General features: G+C 56.5%; 1 protein-coding gene across 1 annotated transcript; it reads left to right on the top strand.

Annotated features, from left to right (window-relative positions):
• The first annotated feature begins 139 nt into the window (after positions 1 to 139).
• Positions 140 to 17,867, top strand: SLC35E2B (solute carrier family 35 member E2B). Its single transcript, XM_087820059.1, has 10 exons — positions 140 to 222; positions 2,670 to 2,786; positions 7,571 to 7,966; positions 8,083 to 8,218; positions 8,674 to 8,801; positions 10,669 to 10,789; positions 11,162 to 11,215; positions 11,435 to 11,507; positions 12,697 to 12,842; positions 13,962 to 17,867. The coding sequence occupies exons 3-10, from the start codon at positions 7,645 to 7,647 to the stop codon at positions 14,197 to 14,199; spliced, it is 1,218 nt and encodes a 405-aa protein (XP_087676185.1). The 5' UTR covers positions 140 to 222; positions 2,670 to 2,786; positions 7,571 to 7,644; the 3' UTR covers positions 14,200 to 17,867.
• Positions 17,868 to 18,517: the final 650 nt, after the last annotated feature.

Here is an 18,517-nt window from a genome sequence, read left to right as displayed (position 1 = left end):
CCCCGCCCGGCGCCCGCGCCTTGCATGCCGCGCGCCCGTGAGGCCCCGGCGTGGGGCCCGGGCCACCCCTCAGGGAGGCGCAGCGCCAGCCGCGGGACGCGCTCCTCGCGGGCCCCGCCCCACGGCCCCGCCCCCAGCCCGCGGGCCCCGAGGGCTCCCCGTGGGCGACAGCGAGCGGTCGGGCCGCCGTCGGAGCCCGCAGGCCGAGGCCCGGCGCCGCCGGTGGGTGCCGCGCCCCTCCCCCTTCACGCGCGCTCGGGGCGGGCACGTCCTCCCGCGGGGGGGTCTCGGGCGCGCTTTCCGGGTCGATGGCGCCTCCGGGCCGCGGGGAGGCCGCTCGGGTCCCCGGAAGGCTCCCCGGCCCAACGGCCCCCGCGCCGGGAGCAGGGCCCGCGCCGCCTGCCGTCTGGGCCGCGCCCCCACGGGTGGGTGGCGGGCGCCGCGGGAGACGCGGGGCCAAGCGAACGGCCACGGTCGCTCCGGTGCGCCCGCCGTCCCGGCACCGAAGCCAGCGCGCTGGCCGGTTCCCGCCGCCGCGCCCCAGGGTCCCGACCCCTCGGCCTCCATGCCCGGCCTTCGTCCCGCCCCGGCCCCCGGCCCCCGGCCCCCGGTCCGCTGGACGCCGGGCTTCGGCTGCGGAGGGCGCGCCGCGGACCTGGGTGCTGCGGGACCCCGCCCCTCCCCCGCCAGCTCCGTCTCCCGGGGGCGCGGGTGGGCGCTTCCCGGCCTCGGGGGCTGTTGCGTGTGGAGCGCGGGCCCCGAGCGCCCCGCGGTGGGCGCGGCCCTGGGTCGGGGCGGCCTCTCCTCTGCTCCGGGGCCGACGGGCCGGACCGCCCGCGAGCTCGCCGCCGCCGGGGCTGTGCCCGCGCGGGGTTTTCGGAAACGGAGAGGTCAGGCCGACCCCGGCCGAGCGCCGGCTCTGGCGGCCGAGGCTTCTAAGTGGGGTCGGGCCCGAGGCTGCCCCTGCGTCCCGGCCGTCGGCGTCTCGTCTTGAACTCGCCGGGCGCGGGCTCTGGAGCCCGGGGTTCTGCGCGCGCCGCTGGCCGCTGCTCCGGAGAGTCCGGTCGTGGCCAGAGGCGGGTCTCCCCAGCGGCCGCCTGAGCGTTTCGGGCGGCGTGCAGGCCGGCAGCGGCCTCTTCGCGTCCGCGCGGAAACGGCCTTGGAGAGGGTTCGCCTTAGGGAAGCCGAGGCTCAGCGCGGACCTTGGGAAGTGGCGGGACGCGGAAAACCCGCAGGGAGAGCGCGCCCCCGAGCCGCCCGCGCGCTGCTCCCGTCGGGGCGCGTGGGGCCGAGTTCCCGCAGCTCCGCGCTGAGCCTGTGGCCCGCGCTTTTGCCAAAACCTGCGGGGCTGCGGCCCGTCCCCGTCCCCGCCAGGCCCTGCCGCTGGCCCCCGCTGGACAGCCGCGCAGGCCGGCCTCGGGCTGTTCTGTAGGGTGAGCCCCAGGGGCTGTGACGTCTGTGGGCCTTTAATACCCTTTATCTAGAACGCCCGGCAGGCAGGTGGAGTCAGTGCACATCCCTCACCTGGCGTTTGAGGACCTCTTTTTGAAAACAGTGGGATTTATCGGGGTGACATTGGTGAATAAAACTGTGCAGGTTCCTGCCCCGCCCGGCCTCGCTGAGCGGCGGAGCATCCACCTAGGGCCCAGGAGATCGCGGTTGATTCCCGGCTGGGCCGATCGGTGACTCTCATCACTGTTTCTCTGTCCCTGCCTCTCTCTGAAATCAATAAATATACATTTTTTAAAAACTATATAGGTTTCAGGGGTACAATGCTATAATACATCATCTATACCGAGTAAATCTTGAGCCTCGTTTCTAGAATGGATTTTTTTTTAATATATCTTTATTGATTTCAGAGAGAGGCAGGGAGAGAAATATCAATGATGAGAGTCATTGATCGGCTGCCTCCCCCACGCCCCCCACCAGGGATCCAGCCGGCAACCCTGGCATGTGCCCTGACCGGGAATCAAACCAAGGTATCCTGGATCCCACGTCAATGCTCAACCGCTAAGCCACGCTGGCTGGGCTAGAACAGGGGTTCTTAACCTCGGGCCATTGGGTCCTAGAATTTAGGGGTCTGTGAAATTAGACGGGGGAAAATTGCCATCTTTATTTTTGTTGAACTGGTTCCAGCTGAACTTTCCTTTGGTGGTAGTCGTATCAGGATGGGACTAGCAGCACCCAGGCTTTGTGTTGGTGTTGGCGCCCAGGCACCTTCCCAGCTGGTCCCCAGCCCCTCCCTGCAAGGCTTAGTGGAGGCTGGGCCCTGTGGAGGCCACGATATTTGATATTGGGTGCAGCACTTAAATGTCGTAAAGATGTCACCTTTCAGTAGACCTGGTTTCATTTTTCAGTCCTACGTGTGCACATTCTTGTGAGGCAAGGTCCAGGCAGGAGAAAGGCTCAGAGCCACGCCCAGCCTAGCAAAGGCCGCTCACTAGCCACCTACTCCAAGCTGAGAGGAAAAGCTTGCGGTTCAGTTATTGTCTGAGAGGGAGGGAATTCAGACCTTTGTCACCAGGGACCTGGGAGGTAGCCAGCACTCCATGTGCCCCATATCCAGCCCACACTGCCCCGTTTCCAGGCAGACTCGGGTAAGAGCAGCTGTTAGCTCGTGAAGTCACTTTTTCCTTGTCATGAGGGCCACTTACCTTCATTCTTTGCAGGACAGGAATTGTTTCTCACCCAAAGAAGCCTGAGTCACATGGGCTGAGAAAGCAGTGGCTGTGGGAACACACGAGCTGGAGTCCAGGAAGGCGGCTGTGATTCGGGCCGGGACCTCGGTGAGTAGGACTCTCAGCTCAGGACCACCTGACCCCCATCTCCTTCCAGCTTTCAAGTGTGATGCCCGGCGCAGCCCCTGAGGGTCTTGGTTGCATCCGAGTGCCCGCTGTTTAAGTCTGCTGAGGTTTCAACTTCAGGCTAGTTACCAGGTGTGGGTTTCATGTGAGCTGCCATCATCCGTGTTGAGAGGACCCTCCTCTGTGGTGCTGAGCTCTGTGTATTCCTGTACGGTCCTTGTTTTTACTGCCCTCCTGTATTGTGTTGTGTGAAAACCCCGTCGTTGATATGCTCACCCTGCTGCGGGCAGACAGCTGGGTCCCCTGGGTGTGGTGAGGAGCAAGCCTCCATGGTGCCCCTGTGCAGAAATCCCGCCCTCCAGCCAGAATTGCTGGTTTGTAAGGATCTGCAGATGTTTGCTCTTGATTGATCTTGAATATCTAATTCTTTTTTTTTTAATGTATTGATGAGAGAGAGAGAGAGAGAGACATAGATTCACTTATTCATGCATTCACTGGTTGATTCTTACACGTGCCCTGACGAGGGATCGAACCCACAACCTTCCCGTATTGGGACGGTGCTCTAACCAGCTGAGCTACCTGGCCAGGGCCACACCCCCATCTGGTGCTTATTGGCCATTTAGAGATCCTCTTCTGGGACATGTGTTTTTGCCCATATTTCCCATGGAGTTGTAGGAATGGTTTATATATTCTGGATATTAATCCTGCGTAACGTTGTAACTGTCTTCTCCCAGGTTGTCACTTGTTACTTGAGTTTGTGAAACATTTTGATGAAACGAAAGGTCTTAATTTGGCCACTGTGGTCTGTTTTGTTCACGTTTGCTTGTATGGGCAACACTCTTTGGGTTTGGACTACAATGTTCCTACCATGGGACCAGAAAGACATTCTCTTCCTTTTCCCTAATCGTGAGGTTTCACACAAGAGCACCCCCTGAGGCTCTTTCTCCACCCCTTGTGTCTCCCATGGGTGACAGCCCCACCTTTCTCAGAGGGTTTGGTGGGGTGCGTTGAGCTGATGGTAACTGCTCTGTGGCAGTTACTAATTTTTACTGTTTGTCTGGAATTGTGAGGTGAGGGTCCAGTTCCCTCTTCCTGGTTTGGGTAACTGCTCTCCAAGTGTCAGAGGCGTCCTTTCCCGGTGATTCACAACGCGACTGTCGTGTACCAGCATTCTCTATGCGTAGACCTGTTTCTGGGCCCCGTATTCTTCTGTAAATATTTTTATTTATTTTTTTTAGAGAGAGGGTGGGAGAGGGGGAGAGAGTCACATTCATCGGCTGCCTCTTGTACACCCCCTACCTGGTATCCAGCCGCAACTCGGGCATGTGCCCTGACCAGGAACCAAACCGGTGACCTTTCAGTGCACAGGGTGATGCTCAACCAGAGCCACACAGGCCACAGCCTGGTAGTCTCTATTTTGCCTGTCTCTACACCAATATATCACATGACCTGAAAGTCCAAGTCACAGCTCTCGATGGGGAAGCCTCTCCCTCTCCTTCTCCCCGTCTCTACCCTTTGTAATCCCTGGGTAACCTGAGTGCACCTGATAGGGATGTACTTTGAGACTAAATATCTTATTTATCAGCTTCTACGTGGTAGTCTCAGCACATGTTGGTGATTCTTGCCTGAGTACATTGTTAGCAGGGTTATCGGGACAGCTGCCAACGGTGATTTCCTAATCCCCTCGGGCTTTTATGTCGATGGTTCTGTGCTGTGAGGAAGAGCTTTCTCTTCTATCCACTGACACACCACTGTGGCCCTGCAGGGTCGGCCCTTATTTCATTCAGTGGGTCTAACTCCTTACTGTCATGTTTGCTCTCCTCCTGCCCCTGAGCTGTGCTGGAGGACGGTCCCTCACAGGTGCCCCTGACCTTTCACATGTACCCTACCTTTTTTTCTTTCCAGGCCCCTCAGGCCCCAGCCCTGGAATTGGCCATTTCTTGGCGGAGGCTCGGCCCTTCCAGTGGAGAGAAACGTAGAAACTGGGGTCAGGACAGTGGGGTGCTTGCTGCCATCGGGTGTTATTGCCTCCAGGCTCTCTCCGTGGGCAGAGCTGTAAAACAGACATGGAAATAGATGTGTTGTGCACAGGTGCATATACACATGTACACCCCTGTCTCCCTACCCATCCATCTTTCCATCCATCCATTCACCGTCCATCCGTCCATCCATCTGTCCAACTGTGAGTTTTTCCCTGGCCAGTATGGCTCAGTTGGTTGAAGCATAGTCCCACAGACCAAAAGATTGCGGGTTCGACTCCTGGTCAGGGCACATACCTAGGTTGCAGGTTTGATCCGTCAGGGTAGGTGCTGCTAGCAGCCGATTGATGTTTCTCTCTCACATTGATGTTTCTCTCTCTCTTTCTCTGAAAAGCAATAAGCCAGTACATTTAAACAAAACAAAACCCCATGAGTTCTGATACTTCCGTTCAGCCCAACAACACAGGATTTGTTCTGTGTAGATTATCTACAGCCTGTTTACTTACTTGCTCAATCCAGAATTCCCAGCCTGTGACTCGGCAAGAAAAGCCTCCCATTTAGAGGTCGGTGTTTGCTCAGAGGTCGTTCTGTCTTCAAGCTGAACGCCTGGCTCCGTCCTGTGCTCAGAAGTTTCCTGGGCTGGTTCCTTCCCTCCTCTGTTCGGTGTCACCGTGCTAGCCACTGGACTTGTGGTTTGCTTCATGTATTTGTTTTGGTTCACGTGTTGCATTTTGGAGATTTTTGTTTCCAGAGATTTTATCATTTTTTAAGCATGTGGAATACCATCCCTGCCTAAAAGCCCCATTTGAGAGCCATTCCCTCCCCCTCCTGCCCCCCCTGCTAACCCGCCTCACCCATCCTGCCCTGTTTTTCTCAGTGTATCTCTAACGCTGCTGACTGGGGGAGACGTGTCCTTCCTGCCTCACTGCATCGAGCCCACCCTTGGATGTTCTGTGGTTTCATCACAGTGCGTCTCCACGTGGGTTTCTTTTTATTTATTCTGCTCAGGATACGCCGCGATTCCAAAGCTCATGTTTCCCAGCTGTTCTCAAAACGTTGCCTTCTTACCTCTTTAAATAGCTGTCTCTGCCCAGCCAGGCGTGGCTCAGTGGTTGAGCGTCGACCTAGGATCGCAGGCGGTCGGGGTTTGATTCCTGGTCAGGGCACATGCCAGGTTGTGGGCTCAATCCCCAGGGGGGGCATGCAGGAGGCAGCCCATCAGTGACTTTCTCTCATCATTGATGTCTCTACCTCTCTCCCTGTCTCTGAAATCAATAAAAACGTATTTTAAGTTGCCTTCCCTGTTTCCCTGCTGGGACTTCCATTCTTTTATTTCCTCCGCAGTTTGGTTTATGTCTCTAACATTTTAATTCCGGTGTCTATGCTGCATTCCAGAGAATTCCCTCAGAGAGTTTTTCAAATGCAAAAACTCTTTATTCAGTTCGGTTTTTTCTATTTAATCCACCAATTGAGTTGTTTATTTAAAACTTTTTATTTTGAGAAACATGAAGCCTTACAGAAGAGTTGCCAAAAGTTTACCTGTGTAGCCGCCTCCCAGCTTCCCCAACGCCAACATCTTTCGTGATCTCATGGCGACCTGAGCTGGGAAATTAAGCAGGTGGAATACTATGAGCTAATCTGCTGGTGCCCCATTCAGGTCCTTGTCCTGGTCTCTGGTCTGTCTGGTCTCCTCCAGCTTGACTCGAGCCACCAGCAGGCTGTGGATTTGTCTGACATTTTCTCGTGATGGCTTCAGATGATGGGGGAAAACCTGACACTTTTCACGTCTCAAGTCTGGCAACTTCTACTTTGATCCTTGGTTAAGGGGTGTCTGCCGCTCGAAGGTGGAGTTACGCTTTTCCCCTCTGTACTCGGTAGCATCTCGTAGGGAGGAGGTTTGTGCAGGTGCATCGCTGGCTTGTCTCAGCAATTTCATCAAGTTGCTGTTTCATCTCTAGATGCCCACCTTTGTCCCTGTCGTTCCTGTGTCTCCTCTGCCCGACCGTCCTGTCCACCTCAGAGCTTTGGGACTTGCAGTCCTTGGCTCTGCCTGTCCCTCCTGGGAGCTGCCAGGCGGCTTCTTCCCCCGCTGGCCGCCTCTCAGTGGGGTGACCTGTGATCTCTGATCCCTGTCTGTGAGTCTTCATCTGCAAAGGCCCCCGGGCCTGAACTGTGCCAGCTCTCCTGAGCATGTGGGGTGGTGCGTGGGTGGCCAGGGCGGGGCCTCTGCTGGGGCCACTTCAGCCTCTGTGGGGTGTGGCCCGAAGCCGCCCAGCACCTCGAGCTCCTCCATGTCTGTTCCCACCCCTTCTGCCCTCGGGGTGAAGCCTGAGGCCCCTGATGAGCCCATGGTTCATTTCCGAGGGCCATTTCTGCGCAGCAGGTGTAGGACAGTAGCAAGTGCCGTGACAGGGTCCCGGAAGAGAGCGACCTGGTGCTGTTGGGGCCTTGAAATGAGGACTTGGCCTGATGGGAGGTTCTCCTCTCTTTTTAAATCCGCACTGAGGATATTTTCTCTCTTGCTTTTCAGAGAGAGTGGGAGAGAGAGAGAGAGAGAGAGAGAGAAAGAGACACATTGATTGGTTGCCTCTGAACCAGGGGATCAAGCCTGCAACCGAGGTATGCGCCCTTGGCTGGATTCGAACCCAGGACCCTTCAGTCTGCAGGCTGACGCTCTGACCACTGAGCCAAACTAGCCAGGGCCACATTTACATTTTAAATTAGTGATGAAACTTAGGGATGTTAAACATCACCTGAGTAACGTGTTCGCTTTCCTTACCCTTTCAGCCACGCTCCCGCCCTTTGCCGGTGGCATGTGGAGGTCCTTGTGGCCAAAATAAGGACGTGCCGGCTGGAACATCATGTCGGTGCCCGCAAAACCCCCGGTTCCAGCAGAGCTGGCTCTGGGCCCTGAGGAGACGCCCCAGGGAAAGCTGCCCCTCGGCTGGGGCTCTCTGTTCGGCCACCGAAGTGAGAAGATCGTCCTCACCAAGAGCGACAGAGCCCCTGAGGAGGGGGTGCTCACCGTCACCATCACCGAGACCACCGTCATCGAGTCGGACCTGGGCGTGTGGAGCTCGCGGGCCCTGCTCTACCTCACGCTCTGGTTCTTCCTCAGCTTCTGCACCCTTTTCCTCAACAAGTACATCCTGTCCCTGCTGGAGGGCGAGCCCAGCACGCTGGGTGAGCGGCCACACCTGCACCGGGTGGGTGGGCGGGCAGGCGGCCCCGGCCCCGGCCCCGGCCCCGGCCCCGGCCCCTGAACGCCTCTCCCGCTCCATGACCCCATCTTGCCTCAGGCGCTGTGCAGATGCTGTCCACTACCTGCATCGGGTGCTTGAAAATATTCGTCCCCTGCTGTTTGTATCAGCACAAAGCCCGGCTCTCGTACCCACCCAACTTCATCATGACCATGCTGTTCGTGGGCCTCATGAGGTGAGGGGCCTGGTGTTCAGTTGTGGGTCTGAGTTCGTTACACACGTTACTTAAAATACCTTTTCTGTCGCCTGAGAGTGAGCAGCAGGCTGACGGACGCCATTGTTAGGTGATCAATTGTGAGTTTTCAACACAAACTCTAAAGGCTACATTTTAGGACAACAGATGTATTTGGTTTTGTGGATCTTAATGCCACATACGACTGATCAGATTCTTTCTGGAACAGCCATGGAACTAATTTAGTGACTCAGTAACAGTCTGAGAGTACTGTGCTTCCTGGGGCTCACGCTCTGGCCACACTGGAGCCTCCAATGTCTTTGCCTGAGGGGCCAGACCCAACACGGCACAGAAAGTGGGGAGTCAGGTGTGTGGCCACCTGGCCGACTCCTTGGAGAGTCCGGTGAGAGCTGCAAATGGGCTGATATATCCTGATGATACTTCCGGCTCATTTTCAGGTTTGCGACTGTGGTCCTGGGTCTGGTCAGCCTGAAAAATGTGGCGGTTTCCTTTGCTGAGACAGTGAAGAGCTCAGCCCCCATTTTCACTGTGATTATGTCCCGGATGATCCTGGGGGAGTACACAGGTGAGCCATCTTCCTCCGGGTCCGCAGCTCACCGGCCCCACCCTGCCTGCCCTTCACCTGGCTGGTCTCCCCTGTCCAGAAACTTGGTGAGCCCCCTACCCCTGACCACCCTTTCTCTGCCCCGCCCTGCACCCAGCTGGATTGCTGGATGCCTGGCACTGGGGCTCCCTCTCACTTCACGGGGGTGTTTCACCTCCACCCTGCCGGCTGTTTGCACATGCAGAGGTCATGGGGTAGGGAAAGCGCAACAAGCAGGTAACCTTGGTGCCATCACTCATCCCAGGAGGGTAGATGGCCTTCTGCCCTGCGAAGTGCCTTGCACCCTGCGAGGTGGTGCAGCCGGGAAGCTTGGAGCTCGCCCTCACCCATGGAGCCCCGCCCCTGGGTCCTTCCCCGCCCACCGGTTGCTTCCCACTGCCCTCTGCCCTCCCCAAGGTCCAGCAAATTGACTTGTGTCCACATATCCCACCTCTAACGACAGGCAGTCTGCCTCCAACCACACGTCACACACGGGCCCCTGTTCCCAACTATCCCTTTAGAAAGCAGCCTCCACCCTGGTTCCAGGGAAACAGGCCAAGCACAGGAAACGCATAGGACGCACACAGTTACCTTCTATCTAAGAGGCTTTAACACAGGAACACGTGTTTACTTTAATGCTGAAGATGCAAGATCTTAAAATAAGGCAAGTGCCTGCCTCGGGGGCGGGAAGAGCCACCAAAGGGACACGGATAGCTGGAAGCCCTGCCATTGGGCTTTCCTGATGGTAAAACTGTCAAACCAAGGCGGAGCCTGGCTGCTCAGCCCCAGAAAAAGACTTACTTCCAGGGACTGAGACTCCGTGATCCGGCTTCCTTCTTGGGGGATGGGCTCGTCACAAACCAGCTGCCTTGTTGAGCACAGTGGAAAAATCTAGATGGAATTTAGGAAAAGGACCTCTGTCAGGAGGCATTGGAGAATAGCTGAAGTACCGGGACCTGAGGGGCCAGGGCCTCAGCGCCCAGGGTATCCACAGAAGAGGCGAGGAGAGGCCTTGGGGTGAAGGCGTCTGCCCCAGGCCTGCACCCGCACACAGAACAGGTCCTTCCAGGAGGAGGGAGCCATGTACAGGGCCCCGTGGCCTCGAGTTTTCATGCGTATTATCTGTCATGCAGCAGGATCCCCAGGCGGAGCAGAGGCCAAGACGAATGGTGGGAACTGAGGGCAGAGGCAGGCCCCTCCCCACCGTCCCCTCCTCGAGCTCCTGGCCTGGGCACCTCGAGGGGCCCGTGGCTTTGCCAGCTGACTGACCGCTCCCTGAAATCCTGAGTTGTGCTCCGGGCCGAGGACATTGCCGGGAGGTCGACGCAGGTCATCTGAGGGCTGTGCTTCGCTCCCTTTCTGTGGGACATGAAGGGCGTGTGCTCTTACTCTTGCTGAACCTCAGAGCAAACCGGCGCTGCCCCCGAGTCCGAGCAGCGCCCTCTCCCGAGACTCGTCCTGCGAGGGACTTGTTGCCTTTCGCGCCAGGTGTTCTGGATTCATAATGAAACAGGAATGAACTCCGCCTGGTTCGCACAGGGGCCTCAGTCACATCGCCCGCCCCCCAGTTTTCCCTTTTAATAGAATTACCCGGAACCTGTCTCACTCGCGTCCTGTTTGCAAGTGAGAACTTGTAGAGCCCTGGGGGTCGCCTTGGCCCCGCAGAGACCACTGGGGGGGGCTCTCGTTCCTCTGCCTCCCTCCAGCACAGGCCTGACAGTCGTCGGTTCTGGGTTAAGGTGGAAGCCCACCCTCTCCTGAGACGGAGAAAGCAGCCGTGGCTCTGAGACCAGCGTCTGCACTGCACAGACTGGTCACAGCCAGGCTCCTGTCTGTTCCTTCTTCCCAGGGTTGCTGGTTAACCTCTCCCTTGTCCCTGTCATGGGAGGCCTGGCGCTGTGCACAGCCACCGAGATGAGCTTCAATGTCCTGGGCTTTTCAGCCGCTTTGTCCACCAACATCATGGATTGGTGAGTGCAGGGAGCGAGGGCATGGGGTGTGCTCTGGGGGCCCCGCTCGCTGTTCCTCGTCTGGGCGGTGGGTGCTTCCATCCAGAGCGACGCAGCCCTGGCCAGCGTGGCTCAGTGGTCAGAGTGCTGGCCTGTGAACTGAAGGGTCACAGGTTGAACCCCTGACTCCTGTTGGGATTCATGCAGGAGGCAACCCGTAGATGTGTCTCTCACATCCGTCTCTCCCCCCTTCCTCTCTCTCCGAAAAGCAATGGAAAAAATATCGAGAGAGGATTTTAAAAAAATCATAGGGTGCTGCACACACCTCATCTGCTTGAGGTTCTAGGCCGACGTTCTGTATCGACAGGTAACCTCTTCTCTTTTCTGTTCCAGTTTGCAAAATGTTTTTTCGAAAAAGCTCCTCAGCGGAGACAAGTACAGGTTCTCGTGAGTATTGGCTTCCGGGGCCGGGGCCGGGGCCTGACGCCTCCCGTTGGTGTAGGTGCCCTTAGACGTCCCTGTGGAAATGTGGGGGAGCCCCCTTAGGCCTGCAGAGCCACCTGGAGGGCCGCCCTTTGCTCGCGTGGCCGTGCGGGTGGGCTTGGCGCTCAGCTCTCCTTGTCACCAGGGGGTCAGGGCACGGGCTCAGGCGCATGCCATCCACAGGGCTGCCGAGCTGCAGTTCTACACGAGCGCCGCGGCCGTGGCCATGCTGGTTCCCGCCTGGGTTTTCTTCTTGGTGAGTTTCGGGGCAGACACCCCTGGCTCCTGGCTGCCTTTGTCTTTAGCCTCTGGTAGCAGAGCGAGTTAACGTCCGGTCATGTGGGTGGCTTGCTCTCCTGCTTTGCTGGATTGCGCAGTGTCCACGATGTGCCCTGAGGGGAAGGGACAGAAAGTGGACAGCAGGCGGGGTGCAGGTCTCTCAGGCCCGTCTGTAGCTGTGGGAGTTTCCTGTGAGGGTTTTTGGTCTTATTTATTTTGTTTCAAAATAACACGTGCCCACCCAGCCTCAGTGGTTGAGGCTCAGTGGTTGAATGTTGGTCACAGTTCAGTTGACTCTCTCTTAACATTGATGTTCCTATCTCTCTCTTCCTCTCCCTTCTGCTCTCTGAAATCAATTAAAAAAATACTAAAGTAAAAATAACACGTGCCTACTACAGAACAGTCAGGGGCAGAAGGATAGCAAACGAGAGCAGGTGTGCCCAGCCCCTTGGCCCTCTCCTGCAGGAGCCCCTCCCGGATGTCTTGGTGGCTAGAAGGACACACGTGTGAAGCATGATTCTGTTACGCCTAGAAACGTGTGCACACCTGTGCAGACCTCTTTTTTTAAAAAAGTTGACCTGAGTGGAAGGGGGGGGACAGAAACATCCATGTGAGAGCAGAACATTGATCAGCTGCCTCCTGCACGCCCCTTATTGGGGATCAAGCCCGAAACCCGGGCATGTGCCCTGACTGGAAACCAAACTGGCGACCTTTCGGTGCCCAGGACGATTGATGCCCAACCAACCGAGCCACACCAGCCAGTTTAAATTTTTGAGGAGCAGTGAAACTGTTTTCCAAAGCAGCTGCACCACTTTACATCCCCACCAGCAGTGCAAAAGGGTTCCAGCTTCTCCACGTCCTCGCCAACACGTGTTTTCTGTTTTTGTTGTTGTTGTTTTGATAGTGGCCGTTCTAGTGGGTGTGAGGTGGTGCCTCACTGTGGCTCAAGTGGCGTTTCCTTGGTGACCAGTGATGCTGAGCTTCCTGTTACTGTCCGTGTTTAAAACCTGGATCAGTGGTGTCTAGTTGCCACCCTAGAAGGCTGTTCTCGGAGCATCCTCAGTGTCAGCTCGTTGGCCCTGGTCACTGGGCACGTGTCCCACTGTCCTCCTGGGGTGACCAGCACAGGCCAGCCGGCATCAGCGCTGTTTCTGCTCTGCACGCAGGACTTGCCGGTGATCGGGAGGAGCGGGAGGAGCTTCAGCTACACCCAGGACGTGGTGCTGCTGCTGCTGATGGACGGTGTCCTGTTCCACCTGCAGAGCATCACCGCCTACGCCCTGATGGGCAGGATTTCCCCTGTGACCTTCAGGTAAGGCAGCGTCCCCAGGGACCAGGCTCGTCTGGTGGTTTGTGGAGAAGCCTTGAGATCTTGTATTTTTTTTAGTTATTTATTGTTTTATTATTTTTAAAAATATGTCTTTATTGATCTCAGAGAGAGGAAGGGAGAGAGAGAGAAACATCAATGATGAGAGTCATTCATCAGCTGCCCCCTGCTGGGGGTCGAGCCCGAAACCTGGGCCTGTACCCTGACCGGGAATCGAACGTTGACCTGGTTCATAGGTCGATGCTCAACTGCTCAGCCATGCTGGCCGGGCTCTGTCCCACATTCTTGTTTACATTCGGGGCAAAAAGTAATTTCCAAATATTCCTGAAACTTGGTGTTTTGATGATCATTAGTGATGGTTCAAAAAAAGGCAAAAACCAAAAAACCAGTTCTTAAAAAAAAGAGGTGTTTTTGGTTTATTCATATGATAAAAGCAGTACTTTTACACAAAGTGTGGGAAAGGCAGGAAAGTAGGAAGCATAAAGTTTAAACTTTCTGTAGTGTTTTGTGTATCTGATGGTAGCTGGACTTTCACTGTGCTGGCTGCCGTCTGCACTGAACAGCGGCCGGGGCCTGTGTCCTCTCAGTGCCAGGACGGTGCTGTGCATTGAGGGATGGTGTCTCCTTTAGAGGGCAACCTGAAGTGACTAATGTTTGTAATTAGAATTCTTCCAACCAAAAAAGGAAGCAGCCCAGCCAGCGTGGCTCAGCAGGTTCGATTCCCAGTCAGGGCACATGCTTGGGGTTTCGGGCTCGATCCCCGGGGGGGCACGCAGGAGGCAGCCGGTCAATGACTCTCTCATCATTGATGTTTCTATTTCTTCCTCTCTGCCTTCCTCTCTCTGAAATCAATAAAAAATATATTTAAAAATAAATAAAAGGCAGCAAATAGGCAGAGTGTTCATTGTTGTTCTCCATTTGACACCTTTCCTGATAGAGGGAAAGGAGAGAGTTAGTGAGAGACCTTAGAGCTCCAGCCACCCAGCCCTGCCCAGCCCCTCCCAGAGCTCCACTGCCACAGGCTGTGGACTTGCAGGCCATGGGGCTGGTCTTGGGACTGGACATGGACCTGCATCCAGTGGTCACCCCCCCTCTGTCTCACAGTGTCGCCAGCACCGTGAAGCACGCCCTGTCCATTTGGCTCAGTATTATAGTTTTCGGGAACAAGATCACCAGCCTTTCGGCCGTGGGCACCGTCCTGGTGATGGCTGGGGTCCTGCTCTACAACAAAGCCAAGCAGCATCAGCGGGATGCCATGCAGAGCCTGGCCTCGGCCACCAGCCGGACCCCGGAGGATGGTGCGGAGCCGCTGGTCCCCAAGGACCCCAGGCCGCACCACTGAGCTCGGGGCCCTTGGCCGGTATCAGGGCCCTGAGGCATGCACACTGCTGTCCTCCTGCCCATCGTGGTCCCCCGCCCTCCGCTGCCTACACCCCCACCCCCATGGGCAGCTGGGGTGGGAAAGTGGCAAGTGCAGCTGCTCCTGCCCCTCTCTGGGGTTTTCAGTCAAAACCAGCAGGAACTCGAATGGGGACCCCAGACGCTGGCTTCCTGGGGGGTGACCAGAGTCAGCTGCTGCTGAGCCATTGCCACATAATGTGAAAACTGCCTCCTGTTCCCCCCAACTCAACACAGGAGGGGTCGGGACCCTCCAGCCTCTGCATGACCGTCGCCAAGCGCTGGGCACGCAGGTCCCACTGCAGGTAGGCCCAGCCCTGATTCTCTGTGGGTGACATCCATGGGGAAAACTGTGAAGCCAGAGCTGGGTCCAGGTGCCAACGTGAGCCGCTTCCTGCTCGGTGCTGATGGAGAGAACTCATCTGCCCCACACCAGCCATCAGGCCACCGAAGCCTGTCCTGCCCCTCAGCCATCTGGGGAGACCTCTGCCAGGACAGAAGGCTAGGGCAGTCGGAGACCATGGAGCCCGGCAGAGTGGGGAGGGAACACACATAGTGCTGAAACAAGGGACCCCTGCTGCTGACGGCCCGGAGCTGGGCCCTACCTTCCTGCCCATACCGAGGTGTCCTCCCCTCCTTGGAGGCCCCGGCATCTGGCACCACTTAGGGAAAGGTCACCCAAGGAGGGGCTGGGCCACACTCCCTTCAGCATCTGTGCCGGACCAGGCCCCCTGCCTGCCGATGGTCCCCCACCTGTGGTGAGTTCCCGCTCTGGAGGTTGGGGATGGACATCTGTAGTGTTGGACTCTGGGAGGGAGATTTGGTGTCCCCTGCTGTTCTTGGCGGCTGCTCTGCAGGGTCCCTGCTGGTGCCCCGTCCCCACGCAGCTGGTTCCTCCCAAATGGGGGAGCAGGGGAAGGGGTGGGAAGGAGTTTTGGTGTTTACAGTTTTTGTTACACTGTATTTAAGATGATGTTATAGTTTTGTAAGAAGGAAACAGGCACAAGTGGCTTTGGGAACCTGTCGTGCATGTCGGGTCACCACACTGAACTGTGGCCGGGGTTGGCCTGGCCGTCCCCCCCAGACACTCGGTGTTTGTGCCAAGCTGGGCTGAGACTCCCAACCTGATGGGATTCTGATGGGGACGAGGTCCACCGCCAGCCAGTCTTGGAGGCCCCTCCTCCTCAACTTTGACCAGTATGTACTAAGCCGGGGGGCTCGTCAGAAGCAGCCCCACTCAGCAGGTCTGGCCCCCTGACCCCCAGGAGCCTGCCTGTGGGAACTTAGAGAATTACCTGAGAAAAGGAGCTGAAGACTCGTTCCCCGAGCCTCCTTTCCCTCCCTGCTATTAGGTCCTTGTCTCCCACAACCCATCCCCTGGTGTCCCCATTGGCTTCTCAGCTGGAAAATATAAAAATAGCCTCTTCAGAGATCAGACCTCTTGGAAACAGAGCAATAATTATGTCTCATTAAGTTCTGCCTACTTGAAACAGTCTGCCATCGTGAATTAAAATGAGGCCTTTCAAACTGCAGCCAACCTTTTTACGGAGCTGAACTGCGTCCCGGGGACAGGCAGGCGTGTGGTTGCCTGCTTGACAAGCTCTCCTTCACTGTGAGGATGTTCCTCGTGTGACTTCCCCAGGTTTCTGTTCCCCCAAAACACAACTAAGGAGGATTGGTTCGTTGCAGGTGGCTTGGGAGGTGGGATATCGCATTGATCCTTGAGGACCAGAGTGAAAGCACCTCTTCCCCGGGGCTCCTGCCCCGCCCTTGAGAGCACAGCTCTACTCAGCTGCTGACCGTGGGATGTGAACAGAGAAGGGGCACATCTGTGGCCGCCCACGCAGGACTCACATGTTGGCCTTCCCGCAGACTTTGTCATCTGCATGTAGCAGACACGGCTGCCTGTTTCCGAGTATTGTCGTGGATTTCCGGGTCCCACACCCCCTGATGTGCCCCACCCTTCACTCTCACCAGTGGCTTTCAGCAGGTTTTGATTTTCTGAACTTTGGACCACAAACAAAATGAAGATTTTCCTAAATCATTAGTAAATGAGGCAATTTCCTGTAAAGCTGCTCTTGAGACTTTGCTCATCCCAGGCTGTTGCCACGCTGCCCTTGCTTGGGGCTCACATTCCTTCTATTGGACATGTCTCCACCGCTAGTTCTCCTGCTTCCCGGCACTTCCTGCGCCAAGAGCCACAACCACAGCCTTGCTTGGCCTTCTGTTTAGTGACTGTGCAGACGCGATATATTTTAATTAACTTTGTCTAGTTTTTACAGAATGTCCTCACTGAACTGTCTCAGATGCGCATGCACCAGCGATGACCTGGTGTCGGCAGCTACCTCGGGTCACTCCTGTGTCTGTGGTTGTGCCTTTGTGAACAGACACCTGAACCAGGCTCAAGGCTGGTCACCTGCTCATGTCCAGCGATGCTTACACACATACAGGTCTCCGGCTTTCAAACCGTCAACCTCTGAATGGCATGAAAAGCTTGTTTTTAAAGTGCAGTAGTCATTTTTGCACACCCATCATGAAACTCATTTTCCTCAGAAAGCTGAGGACACACTTGCCAGCCCAAAATGTGTCTTTAATTTGAGAGAAAATAAACACGGACAGGAAACAGGAAGAACGTGCTGCACAAAGCATGCCAGCCAGTGGAGCTGTGCGTATGGCCTGCGCACGAAATGCTTTCCCAAAGCCAGCGGCCTTGCCTCCTGCTGTGGACAGTCGAATACCTGGCTTTATACGTCTGTCCAGGTGATGTGCTTCCTTGGGACTGGACAATTTTCACTGTTTCCCTGGACTGGAAAAATTAAACAAGGATGTCATTACAGATAGAAACCCTCTTCCTTGCGTTTGCATTTGACCAACATCTACTGAGGCCTTTATTCTTTCCTAAAATACGCACATACCCTGGCGGGGGCCTCTTCATTTTCTTAGGTTATAAATAAAGTCCCAGTGTCGCCAATGAATCTGCCTGTTTTTCTGTCCTGGCCGAGGAGCCAAGAGCAGATGGGCTCAGCTGCTCACCGGGCAGCCAGAGCATAAAACTGCCAACCTTGCTGGCGCTCATTCTGAGTGATGGCCACTGGACCCATGCCCAGGTGTCCGAATGGGATTACAGACTGTGCTAACTGGCAAAGTCTGTTGTCTGTTTTTTTTTTTCTTTTTCTTTCCAGTTTTCATTTGAGGAAAGCTGGCGTCCTGTTCACTGCTGTCTGGGTTGAGTCTGAGCCTGCCTGGGGTGTCGTGGGCTCCATGCTGGGAGGTCCAGTCAGGGTTTTTCCCACACTGGGAAACTTGAGAATTCTATTGAGTAACCGTGTACATCAGGGCCAAATAATCTTTGCTTTCTTGCAAACAGAACTGTGGAGAAGTCCAGGTCCAGGGTGTCCACAGTGCTTTGTATTCCACCTGTTTCAGTATTTATGGGACTAGATCAGTACTTTGTAGAATGTGGTTCTTTTAAAATGTGTCCCTGTTCATTCTGCTGTGGTGATAGGTTTATCCTGTGGGTGCCTCCTGTCCTTTTGTCTAAGTGATGCCACTGTGGACGTCACAATCTATGACTTGTTCTGCAAGAGTAAAATAAATGTTGAGTGCACTTTTCTTCATTGGTTCCTGTGCTACAGAAACGGTCGGGGTTTCTTGCTGTGGGCAGTGGGCCGGGAGTGATCGGTCCCCGAGCACCCAGGAAGCAGGGTAACAGCTACACACACAGTGAACATTTCTACTGAGGGAAACATCCCAGCTTCTGGGGACCATGGTCTGGGCAGGCAGCTCTGCCAGCCAGGATTTTGTTGCGAGTATCACAGATGCCCCCCCCCCCCCCCCCGTTTCCCCGGGAGGGGGAGGGGAAGGGGGCAGGAGACATCCACGTGGGAGCGAAACATGGGTCGGCGCCCCTCACGCCCCTGCCAGGATCCATGCCCAGCCAGCCGAGCCTCGCCGGCCAGGCTGCCTCGCTTTTCACGTGGAGCCGGACCGCTGCGGGTCGGGGTCGGGGTCGGGCGGGGGGGGGGGCACACCGGGCGCGGGCTGCGTGGTGGGCGCACAGGGCGCGGGCTGCGGGGGGGGGCACCGGGCGCGGCGCGGGCGCTCAGTCCCGTGACGGAGACGTCGAGGGTGCGAGGGCGGGGCCCGGCTACACCCCCAACCAGGGCTGGCTCCGCCCGTGTTTTCGTCCTCAGCCCGCGCCGAAGCCGGAAGTGACGCTGAAGGCACGCGCGGACGCCGTTGCTCGCGCCGTAATCGGCGGC

The sequence above is a fragment of the Miniopterus natalensis genome, chromosome 9 (genome assembly GCF_054644295.1).
Source record: "Miniopterus natalensis isolate mMinNat1 chromosome 9, mMinNat1.hap1, whole genome shotgun sequence".
NCBI lineage: Eukaryota > Metazoa > Chordata > Mammalia > Chiroptera > Miniopteridae > Miniopterus > Miniopterus natalensis.
This window is presented reverse-complemented; position numbering and strand designations above follow the sequence as displayed.